Source organism: Hypanus sabinus, chromosome 15 (assembly GCF_030144855.1).
Source record: "Hypanus sabinus isolate sHypSab1 chromosome 15, sHypSab1.hap1, whole genome shotgun sequence".
NCBI classification, from domain to species: Eukaryota; Metazoa; Chordata; class Chondrichthyes; order Myliobatiformes; family Dasyatidae; genus Hypanus; species Hypanus sabinus.
Genome location: NC_082720.1, coordinates 12,051,884 through 12,072,007, shown reverse-complemented (window position 1 = coordinate 12,072,007; position 20,124 = coordinate 12,051,884). Strand labels below are relative to the sequence as shown.

The following is a 20,124-nucleotide window of genomic DNA, read 5'->3' as shown; positions in this document are numbered from 1 at the left end:
AAATAATTGAGCGGCATGGTTCATTGGGCCAGAAAGACCTGTTTGTGCTGTTTCTCTAAATAAATGAAGATAAATACATTTACATAAATTGGTTCAATTATACAACATCAGAGGATCGATGAAAATTACTTGTGTAGCAAAGTCAGATTAAAAAGAAAGAACTTAACATCTGACACTCGTAGCCTCAACATAATTTGTCAAATATGTATTCATAAATTACATAAATACACTGAAACTACATTAGTGTTGACATATTGTTGAAACATGGACTACAATATAAGTCTTAGGCTGTTCTAATTATACATGAAACAAGTTTTTTTGAAGCTTGTTGCATTAATAAATATTTGACAATTAGGCATGATGTACCAATCCATTGGCAAAATATAGAGGGGATACTCGATATATGCTTTTCCAGTTTCTGTTATATTTCAGCTTATTAAAACATTTTGCCAGTGTTTTTCTTTAAATTACAAAAAGGAGAAATAATTTGATTTTGGGCAAGACTCTGTATTAAGATTATTCAATATATTCCAAGTTGTAAATGAAATGCCATAATATTGCTCATCTTAATAACAGAATATATTGACACTTTGCTGTTACTTGCAGTCAAAGTCAGTATGGTAGCGTAGTGGTTAGTACCAACAACTCCTTTACAGTACCAACAACTTGGGTTCAATTCCCACTGCTGCCTATAAAGAGTTGGTATGTTTTCCCCCTGACTGTGTGGGTTTCCTCCAGGCACTCCGGTTTCCTCCCATTGTCCAAAGATATACCCTTTGGTAAGTTGGTTGATCATTGTAAATTGTATATAACTGATCGGCTCTGATGAAAGATCATGGACCTCTAATGTGAATTTTATTATTCTCTTTCTAAGTATACTGCCAGACAATCTGGACATTTCTAGTATTCTGTTTTACTTCAGATTTCTAGCAACTGCAGTGTTTCCTCTTGCACAGCCTTCTCATTCAGTTCATTGTTTTCACTCCTGCTCCAGTGTCTTTCACACCCTCTCTGTGTGGGTACCAGAACCATCAGTGTCATCCAGTCTTTTTGACTTTCTATCCCATAACAGATATTCCCTTTGTTCACTCCACCATTCTCTTATTTTACATCTAGATTTCTACCATTTGCTAGATCCGAACAAAGGCCATAAACGTGAAGGAGATGCTGAGTATGTTCAGCATTTTATGTTTTTATTTTAAGGACACTGGCTGAGAGTGTGGACTTCAGAACAAGAAGTACCCAGGATATTAATGAATAATGCAACAAGCTCAAGAATTTATATGCCCTGCTTCTGCTTTAATTTCTATTTTTGATCTCAAAACCCATTTTGTTTCTTTCTTTCTCACTTTTTTTAAACAATCCATGCAACTTCTGATATGAATCATCTCACTGTTAGTAGCAAATCATTAGAGTGCAGGCTTAAGGGTTTACTTCAAATAGCTACACACAATTCAGGAAGAAAAAGGTTGCAATGTCTGATAATTTCTTCACTGATTGAATAATTGGTTGTGAACCTAGTTTATTAAATGGTTAATAGATCTCAGTGGTAGGCAACAATAAGAAATTATGTTTATTATTTTGTGCCTCATTGTTATTAAGTACCTCAGAAGAAAAGCAGCATCATGGGGATTTTTAAGCATGAAAATCTGGGGATTAAGGAAGGTTCTGGTGGCTGGAAGAGTTTCAGAAAAAATAGAGGGGCAATGTCTTGGAAAGGTTTAAACAAAAGAATGAGAATTTAAAATTTACAGTGTTTGTGGCCCTGGAGCGAATATGTCAGCAAGAGCAGGGATGATCAATAAATCTTTCTTGGTGGGACATAGAATATGAAGAGTTTTCGATTGTGTTAAATCCAGAGTATGTGAAGATGTGGATTAGTGGATTAGGATAGCACTGAATGATTCAAGTATTGAGGTAACAAACACATGGATGATAACTTGAGATGGAGATGGAGAGGGAGAGAGGGAGAGAGAGAGGGAAATAATATGAAATTACAAAAGGTGGCCACAATGATGCACAAAAGCTCCTTTTAAGTTCAATTTGGGTGTTGAGATTCTGAAGTCAGTCAGTTACCAAGGAGAGCAATGCACAAAGTGTTGGAGATCAGCAGGTCAGGCAACATTTATGGAGGGAAGTAGACATCCAATAATTGGGCTGACACTCTTCAATTGGACTGAAAGACAGAGAGCAGATAGCCAGCATAAAGTTGTGGAGGGAAGAGCTGTTAGGCAAAAGGTGGATCCAGGTGAAGGGGATGATAAGCAGTTGAAGGAGGGGAAATATAATTGAATTATTGATTAGACAATAGAGTTTACACAGCAGAAACCAAACAATCTCTTTGATCTTATCAATGACTAATCTGAATTATTCAAATAATTATTGCTGAGGATTCCATTGCACATTGGCCAATTGTTCATTAATTTTGACTAATCCTATAGGCTTCTTCAATTTGTAACAAAAGGCAGGTGGTTCTGTGGGCTTTAGTGCACAGCAACAGTCCATTCCTACCCCTCAAGTGCATCATCTTCAGTTTGATTTACCAAGTAGTGGAGTAAGTGACATCTCACTAGACTTGGCTGCTGACATCTTACCAGATACAAGCTCGAACCAACATTAACCCTGATTCTATGGGTCTTATGCAATTCAGTTACAGTTTGTATTCAGAACATCTGTGCTTTAAAATTCTATTGTGGAGCTAGCATAATATCCTGGTAGCATCTGAACAAAAAATCTACGTTGTTATTAAGTTCTATTCAAAGAAATGCATAAAGTTCTCTGTGTCCTGTTCACATTTTTCCTGCTGAGTATTTACATCAACACACAAATAATCCAAGAGGGTACAAGATATCAAGAAATCATTATGAAGCTCATGTCCATGCTCCAGTAATGTATTCAAATCTGTTTTAATATTCTGGTATCCTGCCCAATAGTTTATTGCCATACCCAGCATTGTCTGAGTCCAGCCCAATATATAGAACACTTCCTTCATCCAATGCCATCTGAAGCAAAATACTAATTTGCAGATAACACACACGAAGTGCTGGAGGAACTCAACAAGTAAGGCCGCATCTGTGAAGGTGAATAAACAGTCAACATTTCTGGCTGAGATTCTTCATCAGAACCGGCAGTCTCAGCTTGAAACATTGGTGATTTACTCTCCTCAGTACATGCTGCTGAGTTCCTCCAGCATTTTGCTCAAGATTTCCAGTATCTGCAGAAACTTTGGTGTTTATAATGTGTAGGTAATAGTGGCAACATATAAACTTACTTTATTCTGAAGTACAAATAACATAGGAAGTAAGAAATGCAAGCATGATCGAAAGGATTACCTTGTCCTTTCTCATCTCCGGTTTTCGTAGAGATAACTCGATTAAGTAAAGAGTGCAGAAAATCATTCTCTGCCACAAATCTGCAAAATGTGAGAAAAAAAATACACACAAGAGAAACAGATTAAATGCAAAATATTAATACAAAAGGCTGGATGTAAAGATATCTGGATGCATTGTGGTTACACCCAACATCTTCTTGTCTAAAGAGCATTTGTCAATAATTGTGGCTGGTATCCTGCAAACCTTTGCATCTTAGTTCTTATCATTAGAGGTAGGCATAAAACTCTTGATCAAAACAGAAGGGTTTTTTTTTCTCCCCAGTAAATGTCCAAAAATGTATCTATAAATCCTCAAGGCTCTAGGACAATGCAGGAGGAGTGGCAACCCTAGTGGGTATCTTACTGTCAATTTCGTCAGCACAACTTGGTGTCGATGTACTTCTTTTTCCTCCATCTCCTGGACTTTTCACTGAATGTTCCATTAAGTGCCTTTCATTTCCATTAAGTTGGATGGTGTGAATGCAAAGACAGGCACAAGTTGGGAGGACAAGCAGGAACCATTTTCCTATCATTAACTATCTTAAAAAATCATGAGGTTATGGAGTCCAGATGAAGAGTCCCAACTTGACATTTCAGCTGTCTTCTTCCCTCCGTGAATCCTACTTGACCCATTGAGATCCTCCAGCACTTTGTGTGTTTCTACAGACTCCAGCACCTGCAATCTCTTGTATCTCCATGAGATTATGGACATATGCACACTTTTTTTCATAACATTAAGGGTCTACATGTACACTTCTAAATTCTGAGAACCTGTGCCCACACGTGGCTGTTTATTACATCAGCTATTAAAACAAATCCTATGTTCCGTTTCAGAGCTTCACTGCTGTCACACCAGTACAGAGCTTCGCAGTCACTTCCTGCAACAAATGGGTGCAGCAGGTTTGCTGCTTTCTGCTGTACCACCTCTTCGCATTCCTTCCCAACTAAGGGAGAAGATTAATCAATAAAATATGCCTTCATGGTTTGGTTAACAGATTGCAATCTGAGTTTTTGACCCATCAGAGAACAATTCCAAACTTGCAAATTGAATGAGTCAAACACTTATTTTTAATTAAGTATAATGAGGGTTTTCATATGTATGTATGAGTAGGAGGAGAAATAATGTTTGCTTTTCATTGTAATAGAAAGTGATTGAATTTTCTTTGTTAACCACTTCCAATATAGTCACATTATACACACAAGCACTTATATTCTTTCACACACCCACACACTCATATTTCACAAAAATACTCACATGCTTTCTCACATACATTGCTATTCACATGCACACAAACACACACACACTCATTTTCATAAACACTCCAAAATACATAATATGAACACACAAACTCACACTTTCTTACACATACACCCATATTAAACACACACACACACACACAACCACTCACATTTTATAAGGTTCTAGTATTACACACACACACACACACACACACACACATTCTCCCACATGCTCCCACACTCGCATACCACAAACATTCTTGCAGTATACACAAAATCTCAGACAGCAGTCTTGCAAATGCACTCATATTCACACATACTCTCTCATTCACCTTACACTCCATTTTCTCCTAACTAAGGAAGCACAGGTAGCAACAGCACATCCTCCTGACAGCCTTTAGGTTCATTTTTGTAGGTGCAATGAACCTCAAGAGACTTTTATTCAATCATTTATGAGGTATGGATGCCACAAATAATGCTGATCTTCATTGTCAGTTTGCCAGCAGTCACAGTTAGTTACATTGATTGATTAATCACATAGAAGCAAATTCAATAAAGGCAGCACCCTACCAACCCATGAGCAGTTCAGTCTTCGTAACTTCTGCCATTTCCAACGGGATCCTACCACTTTCCCTCCCCCACCCCACTCTGCTTTCTGTAGAGATTGTTTTCTACGTGATTGTCTTGTCCACTTGCCCCCTCCCCCCACAACTGATCTCCCTCCTGACACTTACTCCCGAAGGTGTGACAAGAGCTACACCTGTCCCACACCTCCTCTCTCACCAGCATTCAGGGTCCCAAACACTCTTTCCAGATGTGACAACACTTCAAGTCAAGTCTGTTGGGGTCATCTACTGTACCCGGTGATCCCTGTGAGACTCAGCACCAACTTGGGGGCTGTTTTGTCAAACACCTTCACTCTGTCTGTTGCAAAGGTCAGGATCTCCCACTACTCAACTGAATTCAACTTCCCATTCGGACATGTCTGTCCATGGCCTCCTCTACTGCCATGATGAGGGCAGACTCAGGTTGGAGGAGAATGCTACCTGGATAGCCTCCAAAAGGTATCATGAGCATCAATTTCTCCAACTTCTGGGAAATTCTTCCCCTCCCTTACTCTCTTTTTCCATTCTCCTGTCTGCTTACACTCTCATCCCTTCTCTTCTCCATATCTGCACATTATGTCCCCCTGTTCACCCTCCCCTTTCCCTTTCATCCATGGCCCGCTGTCCTCTCCTATCCAATTCCTATTTCTTCAGCCCTTTACCTCTTCCACCTATCCTCTCACAGCTTCTTACTTTATTACCCTCCTTTACCCACCCAACTTCCCCCCACGAGGTTTTACCTATCATCTGCCACCTTGTACTCTTTCCCCTCCCTCACCTTTTTATTTTGTCTTCTGCCCCATTCCATTTCAGTCCTGATGAAGAGTCTTGGCCCAAAACATCACTTGTTTATTCCTCTTCATAGACACTGTCAGACTTGTTGAGTTCCTCCAGCATTTTGAGTGTATTTCTCAAGATTTCCAGCATATACAGATCTCTTTTGTAAAAGATAATGGCAGTGCATTTCCTTTGCTCCAAGATTATTGCTTAACCAGATGAGATTTTATACATAAAGTAAGTCATTTCATGGCCATCAACACAGAGATGTTTACTCTTAATTTCAGCTACCATTGTGGGATTTAAACACATGCCTGGTTGCTTGTTGCGTACACAAATATGGCCAACAGAAGACCAATTAGTCCATAAGACCATAGGACACAGGAGCAGAATTAGGCCATCTGGCCCATTGAGTCTGCTCCACCATTCAATCATGGCTGATCTCTTTTTCTCCTCCTCAGCCTCAGTCCCTAGCCTTCTCCCTGTAACCTTTGATGCCATGTCCAATCAATTAAGAACCTATCAATCTCTGCCTCCAACCTGGCCTCCATAGCTGCCTGTGGTAACAAATTCCACAAATTCACCACCCTGCCCTGCCACTTAATCATAATATCTGAATGGTAAGCCATGAGAAATAAATTTTATTATTATTCACTTCCTTGCGCGCACATACACACACACACACACACACACACACACACACACACACACACACACACACACACACACACACACACACATACATACACACACACACACACACACACACACACACACACACACACACACACACACACACACACACACACACACACACACACACACACACACACACACCATCCATATGCCCCAATACCTGTCAATGCAGATTGGAAATAACATTTCATCCTCACTGACAATCAAGAAAGATGTACCTCACGGATGTGTCATTAGCTCACCGCTCTCTAGGTACAACTCAAATGTCATCTATAAATTGTCCAATGATACCACAGAATTGGCAAAATCACAGTTGTTGATAAGTAGATGTACAGGAATGAGATAGATCAGCTGGGTTCGTGGTGTTGCAACAACAACCTTGAACTCAACATCAGCAAGACCAAGGAACTGATTATAAACTTCTGGAAGGGAAGCTAGGAAAACACTCACCAATCTTCATGGGTTGGAGTGGGGGCTTGGGGTATCAGAGGTGGAAAGAGAGAGCAGCTTCAAATTCCTCAATACCAAGATCTCAGGGGATCTATCCTATGGTCCACATATTGATGCAATCACAAAGAAAGCACACCATTATGGGTTTGAGGAGACTCTGGTGTGTCACCTAAAAATAGACAGCATTCTGACTGGTTGCATCACAGCCTGGTATGGATGTTAAGTACACAGGATTGCAAGAGGCTGTAAAGGGTTGTAGTCACAACTCTCCTCACCATTGTGGACATATTTAAAAGATTGTGTTTACGGAAGAAGCATCCATCATTAAGGTCACTCATCATCAAGGACGTGTCCTCTTTTCATTACTACAATCAGGGAGACAGACCCACACACAGTGTTTTAGGATAAGCTTCTTCCTCCCTACTATGAGATTTCTGAATGGCCCATGAACCCAGGAACACTGCCTCACGATTCCTCTTTTACAAGTTATTTATTGTAACTTGCAGTAAGCTTTTATTTCTTACACCGTACTGCTGCCACAAAACAACACATTCCATGACATACATCAGTTGATAATAAACCGGACTTTGACAGAAATTTGATGATATCCTATTCATGGCTAGAAACCTTAAAAGAGTAAGAGAAGATTTTCTTTTGATAGAAATAATTTGTGACCCCCCCCCCCACCCCCTTAATATAGTGGTGGTGGAGGTTGGGAGAGTTTCTTGCAAACACCATTTGGATTGATTATAGAACTGTTCAGAATGACTTCATGAGAAATAAGGGACTAATGGGATAAAGTGGTGGGACTGCCATTAAAAATTATTAACTAAAACAAATCATTACATCTGTTTTCTTGCTCAAATTGACATAACTATTAAAACATAATAAAACATTCTCATGAGTGCTATCCAATCCAAACTAATAGATAACTTCCTACGCATGTTCTATGCAAATAATTTATGAGATAAATTGACTCACGGGTGGAAAGGAATAAAATGCTGCTTCTCTTCATCACTTTCTGCTTTGCCTTTCACAATGTCAGTGATGTCCATAACTAGAAGGAGACAGAAAATATTCAATGAAGCAGAGTTGAAGCATTATTACAGTCTTCAATAATGGTGTGTGCTAAGGTACAACTGTCTTTTATAAATCCTATCAAGTGCAGCACAAGGACTGCCGAAAGGAAAATAATTAACATGCATCATTAGTCATAGTTTTGGAGACTGTGATATGAAAGGTTCATCATCATCATAAAAGGATTTTCTGTTCCCTTTGGCTAAAAGTGCACCATTTTGATGTTTGATAGCTAAAGAATTGCATGAACCAGAGATCTGTCTGTATACCAATTACTTGAAGATTAGGTACAACTTGTTGATTCTCTTATTTAGTGGAAGGCAGACTGACAAAGATAGATATAATATTTCTGTCACTCCATATTAGAGCAGTAACCTGTCCCACTGAGGCAGGTGCCAGAGAATAAACTCAGTAAATCCTCTCTTTTGTAGGTACTGTGCTAAACATTGAGCACTCATTTTTTTAACTAATCCCACACTGATTCCATTTTATTCTTCCCTTGTTTCCAGCCATACCACCCCCACCCCACTGATCCCAGAGTCGACCATTCACCTGCACATGGGAAAGTTTACAGTGGCCAATTAAACTACCAATTTACACATTTTTAGGAGATGTGGGAGTAAATTGGAGCACCCACAGCAAACCCACCTGCTCACATGAAGAACATGCAAAGTTCATGCAGCCAGCATCTGAGATCACGATTGAGTAAGTATCAGAACCAGCTTTAATACCAGAGATTGAACCTGAATCCCTGGTGCTGTGAAGTTGTGACTCTTACAGCAGCATCAGGGTGCCACTATTTTGTGTTAGCATTTCATTTGTCCTCTTTAGAAATCTAGTTATTTGTTTTGTGGCTACAACTCAGGAGTGAGACAGCTTAAGAAGCTTGGAGTAGCTCATTGTACCAGGCATTCCTAAACTGAATTGTCCAAAAAGAATTGCTGGGGTTTCCGGTGATGTCACCATCGAGAATGGCAGCTTAGGTCAATAGCTCCTCCGGAAAAACACGTATTAAGCCCCGTTAACCCATCAAATATAGTATTTTTTGAAAAATATTTGAACTGAAAAGAGGGGCAAGAATGGGGAAAAAGAATGGAAATTAAAAAAGCGACACTGCAGAGCCTGTGTCCGAGAGGAGTGCAGCGAGCGGCTCTCCTACCCGACCGCGTGCTAGCGAGGCGGTCGCTGGACCTCGTTCAGGCAAAGTGGCGAATATGATCGAAATTCTGAAAGATATAAGGGAGTTCCAGAAAGATATAAAGCAGCAGCCACATGATATTTAGTCAGAGCTCGCCAACGTCAATCAAAAAATAGCGGTAGCGGAGACACGAATTGAGAAGGTGGAAGATCGTGTTCAAAACGTGGAACGGATACTGAGTAAGATGATAAAAATATTAAATCACCAAGAAGGAGGGAAGATCACGGCAAAAAAAAATCAGAATATACAATGTTCCCAAAGGAGTAGAGGGCTTGTCTATGATGGAGTTTGTCGGAAAGTTGCTGTGGGACGCGTTGGAGCTTCCCTTGACTATGGAGCTGGAAATTGAGAAAGCGCATCGCATGCTCATCCCGAAGCCTACCCGAGATAGAGCAGATAAGCCACACACAATAATAATTAAATTCATTTGGTACAGTACCAAGGCGGAGATTCTATGAAGGGCCTGAGGTACAAAGAGGGTGTTTTTAGACGATAAATTAATATAGTCCAACCAAGATTACTCCCCCATGGTCCTGCAGAAAAGTACTCTGAAGTAAAGCAAATAATAAAGCAAGAAAGGATTAGATTTCAAAATCTGTACCCTGCTAAACTTCGAGTGTTTTATCGAGATGGGATCCAACTGTATCAGACAGTGGAAGAGGCAACGACAGACATGAAGGCCAGAGGGTTACCCGTCAGCGTGATCAAACTGAGGGAAAGCCTAGTAGAGGAATTATCTCGCTCTGCTTGGGAAATAGTGCGAGAATCAAGAAGGCAGGAGATGGGAGGAGGCCGAAAGAAGTAAATCAGGAAGGGACCGGGAGTTTTCCAAAGACAGCCCTCATCCCCTCCAGAAGAGCCATAAGGTTTGGCTAACTTTAAAAATGTTGAGAAGTTAAACAGAAGCAAAAGTAGACGGTGTTATACCTATCTCGAGAAATACCTATCATAATGTGGATTTTATGTTACTTAGTTGTTATTCTTTATTTGTTCACTTACTCCTTTTTCCCCACCAAAATGAAAATATATATGTGCATATATGTGTATGTATGTAATATATGTGTGTGTGTGTGTGTGTGTAAATATATATATGTGTGTGTGTGTGTGTGTGTGTTTGGGTGTGTGTGCATATATATAGGAGGAGTACACAGGGAAATCTTTTCTGTGTAATGGATTTGTTCACTGATTTTTACGAATACTGCAATGGGGGCCTTCAACTCACAAGTAGGAGGGGTTGTCCCTCACAGCTAGACATTTCCTCTAGCTCAACGCAGGGTCATCTGCTAGAGACCTCAGCCTTGGAATCACACGTTCTTTGCCATTTTTGTTATTATTTGCGTTTCTTGGTTCTTATTTGTTCAGGGAGTAGATCAATTAAGTTTTATTCTGCTAATTTCAATGATACATTGACAGATAAATACAGACGGCTAAGAACAAAGTAAAATTCATTTCTTTTAATGTCAATGGCCTATTAAATCCAATCAAACATAATAGAATTTTATCCAAAATGAAAAAAGAACAAGCCCATGTAGTAGACTTACAGGAAACTCATTTAAGTGATGATGAGCATAGAAAACTAAAGCGAATGGACTTCACTAATTTGTTTTTCTCCTCACATATATCAGGACTTAGGAGAGGAGTTACTATTCTTATCTCAAGTAAGCTAGATTTTGAAAAAGTATTCGAAATGAGAGATAAAGAGGGCAGATATATTCTGGTAAGGTGGAATATAGACAGAAATTCAGTTACTCTATTGAATATATACGCACCCCCGGGAAGTGATATTGGTTTCTTTCAGAAAATTACTGATATTATGGTAATGGAAACAGAAGGTCTCCTGATATGTGGGGGAGACTTGAATTTAGAATTACAACCAAACTTAGACTCTTCCAATAGAAAAACCTATGAAACAAAATCCTAACATAAGAAAGTTAATACACTTTTTGAGGATGTTGGTTTAATTGATATATGGAGGGACCTTTTCCCCGACAGAAGGGATTACACTCATTATTCTGCTCCCCATTCTGTATATACAAGAATGGACTATTTCATAACATTTGGAAAAGACAAAGACAACATAAACACCTGTGGAATTGGGACAATAGATGTAAGTGACCATGCACTTATATATTTATCTGTTGATTTTGACCTACAACCAAAGAATACTATTTGGAAACTAAATTCAAGTCTACTCAGTGATCCGTACTTTAAGGAACAAATTAAAAAAGAAATTGGTCTCTACTTAGAATTTAATGATAATGGAGAGGTTTCACCTCCCATTTTATGGGATACTCTGAAGCCTGTCTTAAGAGGGAAAATTATAGCGATATCTTCATATAAGAAAAAATAAGGAATAAAACATGAGAGGAATTAGAAGATAGGCTGAAGGAACTAGAGAAAAAACATAAATTGAATTTGGCACAGGATAATTAGGGGAAATTAAAAGAGTTAGGACTGAAATTAATAGTTTGGCTATGCAAGAAATCAAGAAAAATTTAATGTTTCTGAAACAGAGACAGTATGAAAGTGGATCAAAATCTATGAAAATACTGGCATGGAAACTGGAAAAGATAGCAGAAAATACAATTCATAGAATTAAGGACCCAAGAACGAAAATGATAAAAAATAAGCTAAGTGAAATTCAAGAAGCTTTTGAAGTGTTTTATGAGACTCTATATTCCAAAGTTTCAGGGAGAAGCATAACCCAAATTGACACCTTCTTGAATTCACTAGAGTTACCCACTTTAAGCAAAGAACAAAATAGAAATATGACTGCTGACATAACTGAAGTTGAATTAAAAGCTGCAATTAGTAGGCTTAAATTAAGCAAGTCACCAGGATCAGATGGGTATACGGCAGAGTGGTACAAAGAATTTAAAAATGAGTTAATTCCTGTTTTACTCCCCACACTGAACTGGGCTCTAAAAAAGGCACAATTGCCACCCAGTTGGAAGGAAGTGATAATCTCAGCTATACTGAAAGAAGGCAAGGATAAAATGGAATGCGGGTCATTTAGACCAATATCCATTCTTAATGTAGATTATAGATTATTTACTTCCATCATGGCCAAATGATTAGAGGATTTTCTACCTATACTGATACGTAATGATCAGACAGGTTTTATACGACAACAACAAACACAAGACAATATACGAAAGACACTTCACATTATGGATCATATACAAAAAAATAAAATCGAAGTAATAGTGTTAAGCATGGATGCTGAAAAGCCATTTGTTTCAGTTAATTGGAATTTTCTTTACAGAGTTTTACATAGATTTGGTTTCCAAGACACAATTATTAAAACTATACAGACACTATATGACAACCCTACTGCTAAGATTAAAATCAATGGATATTTATCAAATAGTCTTACGCTAGAAAAGGGCACGAGACAGGGTTGTTCATGGTCACCGCTACTCTTCACATTATATCTGGAACCATTAGCGCAATACATCAGACAAAATGAAGATATCAGGGGAATTACTATTGAAGGGACAGAGCATAAATTGGCTTGTTATGCGGATGACATTTTGATCTATCTAGGGCAACCAACAGACTCTTTACCTAGATTGATGCAATCCTTTGAATAATATGGCCAATTATCAGGATACAAGATCAACATAGATAAAACCCAATTACTTTCATATTACTATAGCCCACCAAGAGAAATTGAAATTCGATACCCCTGGGCATGGCACACAGAGTCTTTCAAATATTTGGTCATCATTATACCAAAAGATTTGGCAAAATTATCAGAATGTAATTATCAGCCTTTATATAAAAAAAATTAAGGAACATATGGCAAGATGGAACCTGATTCCTTCTCTCAGGCTCAGTTCAAGGATTGAGTCTATTAAAATGAATATACTGCTCAGACTGTTATCAGACTTCTCAATACCCAAAGCCTGGACTGACACCTTGCCCTACTGTCCTGTTTATTATTTATTGTAATGCCTGCACTGTTTTTGTGCACTTTATGCGGTCCAGAGTAGGTCTGTGGTCTAGTGTAGCTTTCTCTGTGTTGTTTTTTTTATTACGTAGTTCAGTCTAGTTTTTTGTACTGTGTATGTAACACCATGGACCTGAAAAACGTTGTCTCATTTTTACTATGCACTATACCAGCAGTTATGGTCGAAATGACAATAGAAGTTGACTTGACTTGATATCTCTTTCAGACCCTACAATTGGAGATTAATGGAAAGCAGCCAGTGAGTGAGTGGGCCAGTGAAGGAGTGGGGGTTTGAGGCTTCGACTCGAGAGATTCTGGCAGTTTTGGCAGTTGGACTGTGCAATCAAGTCAAATCAAGATTTGAATAGCTCAGCAGAAAGCCATTGATTAGACAATCAAGATTTGAATAGCTCAGACACAGCAGAAAGCAGCTGATTGGGCAATCGAGGTCAAGTGGCCAAGCAGTTTGAAAAGCTCAAACAAATAAATAGAGGGTTACCTCAAGTGGAGTGGCCTGTGGAAAGTGGCCAGTGAGTAAGTGGGCCAGTGAAGGAGTGGACATTTGAGGCTTTGACTCGAGAAGCTTCAACAAGAAGAGGCTGAGGACGAGCTTCACTCCAAGTGAGGTAAGGCCGGGTAAGTTCTTTTCAAAGGAGAAAGTTTCAAAAGTTGAGGCAAGTATTGGGTAGGTCATGGCAGCTGAGATCGGCCCCATGGTTTGTTCATCCTGCAGCATGTGGGAAATCAGGGATACTTCCAGTGTCTCTGACGACTATGTGTGCAGGAAGTGTGTCCAACTGCAGCTTCTGGCAGACCGCATGGAGCATCTGGAGCTGCGATTGGATTCATACTGGAGCATCCGCAATGCTGAGAAAGTCGTGAATAGCACGTTCAGTGAGTTTGCCACACCGCAGGTAAAGGCTACACAGGCAGAAAGGGAAGGGGTGGCCACTAGACAGCATAGCAGTAGGCAGGAAGTGCAGGAGTCCCCTGAGGTCATCTCCCTCCTAAACAGATATACTGTTGGGGGAGATGTCTCATTAGGGGAAGGCAGCAGCAGCTGAGTTCATTGCACCATGGGTGGCTCTGCGGCACAGGAGGGAAGGAAAAGGAGTGGGATAGCTATAGTGATAGGGGATTCGATTGTAAGGGGAATAGATAGGCATTTCTGCGGCCGCAAATGAGACTCCAGGATGGTATGTTGCCTCCCTGGTGCAAGGGTCAAGGATGTCTCTGAGCGGCTGCAGGACATTCTGGAATGGGAGGGTGAACAGCCAGTGGTCGTGGTGCACATAGGTACCAACGATATAGGTAAAAAATGGGATGAAGTCCCACAAGGTGAGTTTAGGGAGTTAGGAGATAAACTAAAAAGTAGGACCACAAATGAAATAATCTCTGGATTACTACCAGTGCAACATGCTAGTCAGAGTAGAAATAGGAGGATATTTCAGTTGAATACATGGCTTAAAAATGGTGCAAGGGGGAGGGATTCAAATTTCTGGGGCATTAGAACCAGTTTTGGGGGAGGTGGGACCGGTATAAACAGGACGGTCTGCACCTGGGCTGGACTGGAACCAATGGCCCATGGGGAGCATTTGCTACTGCTGTTCAGGAGGCTTTAAACTAATGTGGCAGGGGGATGGGAACAAGTGCAGAGAGACAGAGGGGTGTAAAATGAGGGTAGAAGCAAAAAGTAGTAAGGTGAAAAGTAAAAGTGGCAGGCAGACAAATCCAGGGCAAAATCAAAAAGAGCCACTTTTCAACATAATTGTATAAGGGCTAAGAGTGTTGTAAAAACAAGCCTGAAGGCTTTGTGTGTCAATGCGAGGAGCATTCGTAACAAGGTGGAAGAATTGAATGTGCAGATAGTTATTAATGAATATGATATAGTTGGGATCACAGAGACATGGCTCCAGGGTGACCAAGGATGGGAGCTCAACATCCAGGGATATTCAATATTCAGGAGGGATAGACAGGAAAGAAAAGGAGGTGGGGTAGCATTGCTGGTTAGAGAGGAGATTAACGCAATAGAAAGGAAGGATATTAGCCTGGAGGATGTGGAATCGATATGGGTAGAACTGCATAACACTAAGGAGCAGAAAACAGTGGTGTGAGTTGTGTACAGGCCATCTAATAGTAGTAGTGAGGTTGGGGATGGCATTAAACAGGAGATTAGAAATGTGTGCAATAAAAGAACAGTAGTTATAATGGGTGACTTCAATCTACACATAGATTGGGTGAACCAAATTGGTAAGGGTGCTGAGGAAGAGGATTTCTTGGAATGTATGCGGGATGGTTTTCTGAACCAACATGTCGAGGAACCAACTAGACAGCAGGCCATTCTAGATTGGGTATTGAGCAATGAGGAAGGGTTAGTTAGCAATCCTGTCGTGCAAGGCCCCTTGGGTAAGAATGACCATAATATGGTGGAATTCTTCATTAAGATGGAAGTGACATAGTTAATTCAGAAACAAAGGTTCTGAACTTAAAGAAGGGTAACTTTGAAGGAATGTGACGTGAATTAGCTAAGATAGACTGGCAAATGATACTTAAAGGGTTGACGGTGGATATGCAATGGCAAGCATTTAAAGTCGCATGGATGAACTACAACAATTGTTCATCCCAGTCTGGCAAAGGAATAAACCAGGGAAGGTAGTGCACCCGTGGCTGACTAGGGAAATTAGGGATAGTATCAAGTCCAAAGAAGAAACATATAAATTAGCAAAAAAAAGCAGCACACCTGAGGACTGGGAGAAATTCAGAGACCAGCAGAGGAGGACAAAGGGCTTAATTAGGAAAGGGAAAAAAGATTATGAGAGAAAGCTGGCAGGGAACATAAAAACTGACTGAAAAAGCTTTTATAGATGCATGAAAAGAAAAAGATTGGTCAAGACAAATGTAGGTCTTTACAGTCAGAAACAGGTGCATTGGTCATAGGGAACAAAGACATGGCAGACTATTTGAATAACTACTTTGGTTCTGTCTTCATTAAGGAGGACCTAAATAATCTTCCGGAAATAGTAAGGGACCGAGGGTCAAGTGAGATGGAGGAACTGAGGGAAATACATGTTAGTAGGGAAGTGGTGTTAGATAAATTGAAGGGATTAAAGGCAGATGAATCCCCAGGGCCAGATGGTCTGCATCCCAGAGTGCTTAAGGAAGTAGCCCAAGAAATAGTGGATGCAGGAGTGATAATTCTGCAAAACTCCTTAGATTCTAGATTAGTTCCTGGGAATTGGAGGGTGGCTAATGTAACCCCACTTTTTAAAAAAGGAGGGAGAGAGAAACTGGGGAATTATAGACCGGTTAGTCTGACATCGGTGGTGGGGAAAATGCTAGAGTCGGTTATCAAAGATGTGATAACAGCACATTTGGAAAGAGGTGAAATCATTGGACAAAGTCAGCATGGATTTGTGAAAGGAAAATCATGTCTGACGAATCTTATAGAATTTTTTGAAGATGTAACTTGTAGAGTGGATAGGGGAGAGACAGTGGATGTGGTATATTTAGATTTTCAAAAGTCTTTTGATAAGGTCCCACACAGGAGATTAGTGTGCAAACTTAAAACACACAGTATTGGGGGTATGGTATTGATGTGGATAGAGAATTGGTTGAGAGACAGAAAGCAAAGAGTGGGAGTAAACGGGACCTTTTCAGAATGGCAGGCAGTGACTAGTGGGGTACCACAAGGCTCAGTGCTGGGACCCCAGTTGTTTATAATATATATTAATGATTTAGACAAGGGAATTAAATGCAGCATCTCCAAGTTTGTGGATGACATGAAGCTGGGCAGCGGTGTTAGCTGTGAGAAGGATGCTAAGAGGATGCGGGGTGACTTGGATAGGTTAGGTGAGTGGGCAAATTCATGGCAGATGCAATTTAATGTGGATAAATGTGAGGTTATCCACTTTGGTTGCAACAACAGGAAAACAGATTATTATCTGAACGGTGACTCCTTAGGAAAAGGGGAGGTGCAACAAGACCTGGGTGTCATTGTACACCAGTCATTGAAGGTGAGCATGCAGGTACAGCAGGCAGTGAAAAAGGCAAATGGTATGTTGGCATTCATAGCGAAAGGACTTAAGTACAGGAGCAGGGAGGTTCTACTGCAGTTGTACAAGGCCTTGGTGAAACTGCACCTAGAATATTGTGTGCAGTTTTGATCCCCTAATCTGAGAAAAGACATCCTTGCCATAGAGGGAGTACAGAGAAGGTTCACCAGATTGATTCCTGGGATGGCAGGACTTTCATATGAAGAAAGACTGGATTGACTAGGCTTATACTCGCTGGAATTTAGAAGATTGAGGGGAGATCTTATTGAAACGTATAAAATTCTAAAGGGATTGGACAGGCTAGATGCAGGAAGATTGTTTCCGATGTTGGGGAAGTCCAGAACGAGGGGCCACAGTTTAAGGATAAAGGGGAAGCCTTTTAGGACCGAGATGAGGAAAAACTTCTTCACATAGAGACTGGTGAATCTGTGGAATTCTCTGCAACAGGAAACAGTTGAGGCCGGTTCATTGGCTATATTTAAGAGGACGTTAGATATGGCCCTTGTGGCTAAAGGGATCAGGGGGTATGGAGAGAAAGCAGGTACAGGGTTCCGAGTTGGATGATCAGCCATGATCATACTGAATGGCAGTGCAGGCTCGAAGGGCCGAATGGCCTACTCCTGCACCTATTTTCTATGTTTCTATTAATCAAAATCAATTCAATGAATGGAACAAGATGCTATCAAGGTATATTTGGCAGGGTAAAAGACCTAGAGTTTGTCTCAAAACTTTGCAATTAGCAAAGGGAAAGGGGGGATGGGGCCTACCTTCTCTTAGAGATTATTATTTTGCAGCACAGTTGAGAGCTGTGATATGTTGGTGCAACCCATCATATGACGCTCGATGGAAAAACATTGAGGAGCGGGTACTTCCCATCCCCATACAAGCAATTTTGGCTGACAACAACCTGCAAAGGTACATAAATACTATTGATAACCCATGAGTGAAATTGACTCTTAAAATACGGAAAACTACTATAAAAGAATATAATCTAGAGAGATATTGCAATTCTTAAATGGTGTGCATATGACTCGGATTTTACACCAAATAAATTGGATGCTAGATTTAAGGACTGGACAGCTAAAGGAATAACAGTTCTTTGCAACATAATGAAAGAAGGAACACTGTTCAGTTTTGAAATGTTTAAAGAGAAACACTTATTAGAGAAACAAGATTTTTATCGGTATTTACAAATGCTATAATATGTTAATAAGATGCTTAAAAATTTAACCAAGGCAAGTACATGCTTGATAGAGCTATTTAGAAAAGCATATAATTCAGATAACGGTAGTAGAATCATTTCAAACATGTATAAGGGGTTGTCAAATCTTAAAACACATTCAACTTCATACGTTAAAACAAGATGGGAGAAGGAAGGAAGGATAGTTATATCTGAGGAAGAATGGACAACAATATGGAGGTATCAATGGAAGTGTACCAGATTCTGTGTATCAGTTCACAGAAAATAGAGGGAGTTTGGATGGAAAAACTTGATAGGATATTTTATTACACCCTCTCAGAAATCCCATTCTGATAGTAACCTTGTTTGTTGGAGAAATTGTGGAAATCAAAATGCAAATCTTTATTATATTTTTGGGGACTTCCCTGTTATCAAAAACTGTTGGAGGGGGATACACAATGCCCTACAAGACATCTGTAAATGTGAAATACTCCTGGAGAGTAAGACCATATATTTTGGATATATACTTCAAGAATGGTTGAAAAGAGATAAATATTTAATGAATATACTGTTGGTGGCCGGTAAAAAAACACTTACTAGGAAATGGTTATGACAGGAGAGCCCAGCTTTAAATGCATGGATGGAAATTACAATGGACATTTACAAAATGGAGAAGATAACAGCGTCTGTTATAAGCTGGAAAAATGGTTTAACTACATAATGCCTCAGGCCTGATTTTATTCTCTCAAATCAATGAATATGTTTTTAAAAAAAAGATCACTCCCTACTTGTACATAGTGTTTTTTTTTCTCCTTTTGCTTGTTTTTTCTTTCCTCTTTTCTATAAGTGTATACCTCAGATAAATACTTTGTGGAGATTTGTGCTATATATGGTTATGTGATATAAATGTACAATGTCTGAAACACATCTTATGGAAATGTTTGTTTGATGATGAACTTCCATAAAAAAATAAATTACAAAAAAAAAAGAAGAATCACTGGAGATTGGCCCATTCTTTAGTAATGAGTGATCATTCAGAGGACATCAAGGGACTTTTATTCAAAGATCTCAGAACAAAGAAGGCATCTAAACTCTGGAGAAAGTGTAGGAGTGTAAGGCTATTTGAGATGCTCTGCCAAAGCTGCAGACATGAGAGTTGAAGCAATCCCTTTGAGATTCTGTGATTTCACGAAATCTCTTTAATGTCTTCAGTCCTCTGAAGACACACAGAACCAGAGTAAACTCTAGAAGTCAAAGTAGAAAAGTTACAGAAAGCCAGAGAGTGGTGCATTTTGGTAGCAGGGAGAAAATCTTTCTCAATATTGGTGTGTTTTTCTCACTGGATATGAATTCTAGACCTGGAAATCCAGAAACCATGAACTGCAATCCTAACATGATGTATGAGAATTTGAACTCTGTTTACATTATTATTAGTTTTATTGTTATTAAATTGTTTTTCTGTCTTTGGTAGCTGGAAGAAGCTATCATTAATTGTTCTTTTGAGCTGCAGCAGTTAGACAGCTGAAGT

The 20,124-nt window shown here is 39.6% G+C and overlaps 1 protein-coding gene across 1 annotated transcript in view; it reads right to left on the bottom strand.

The window, feature by feature from the left end:
* The window catches only part of LOC132405303 (dedicator of cytokinesis protein 2-like), a 640,537-nt gene that overhangs the window by 495,062 nt on the left and 125,351 nt on the right, over window positions 1-20,124 (bottom strand). Inside the window, exons 11-12 of the mRNA XM_059989997.1 lie at window positions 8,119-8,194; window positions 3,333-3,412 (exon numbers count right to left, since the gene is read on the bottom strand). Of these exons, the coding sequence (XP_059845980.1) occupies window positions 3,333-3,412; window positions 8,119-8,194 (156 nt within the window). The remainder of the gene's footprint in view (window positions 1-3,332; window positions 3,413-8,118; window positions 8,195-20,124) is intronic.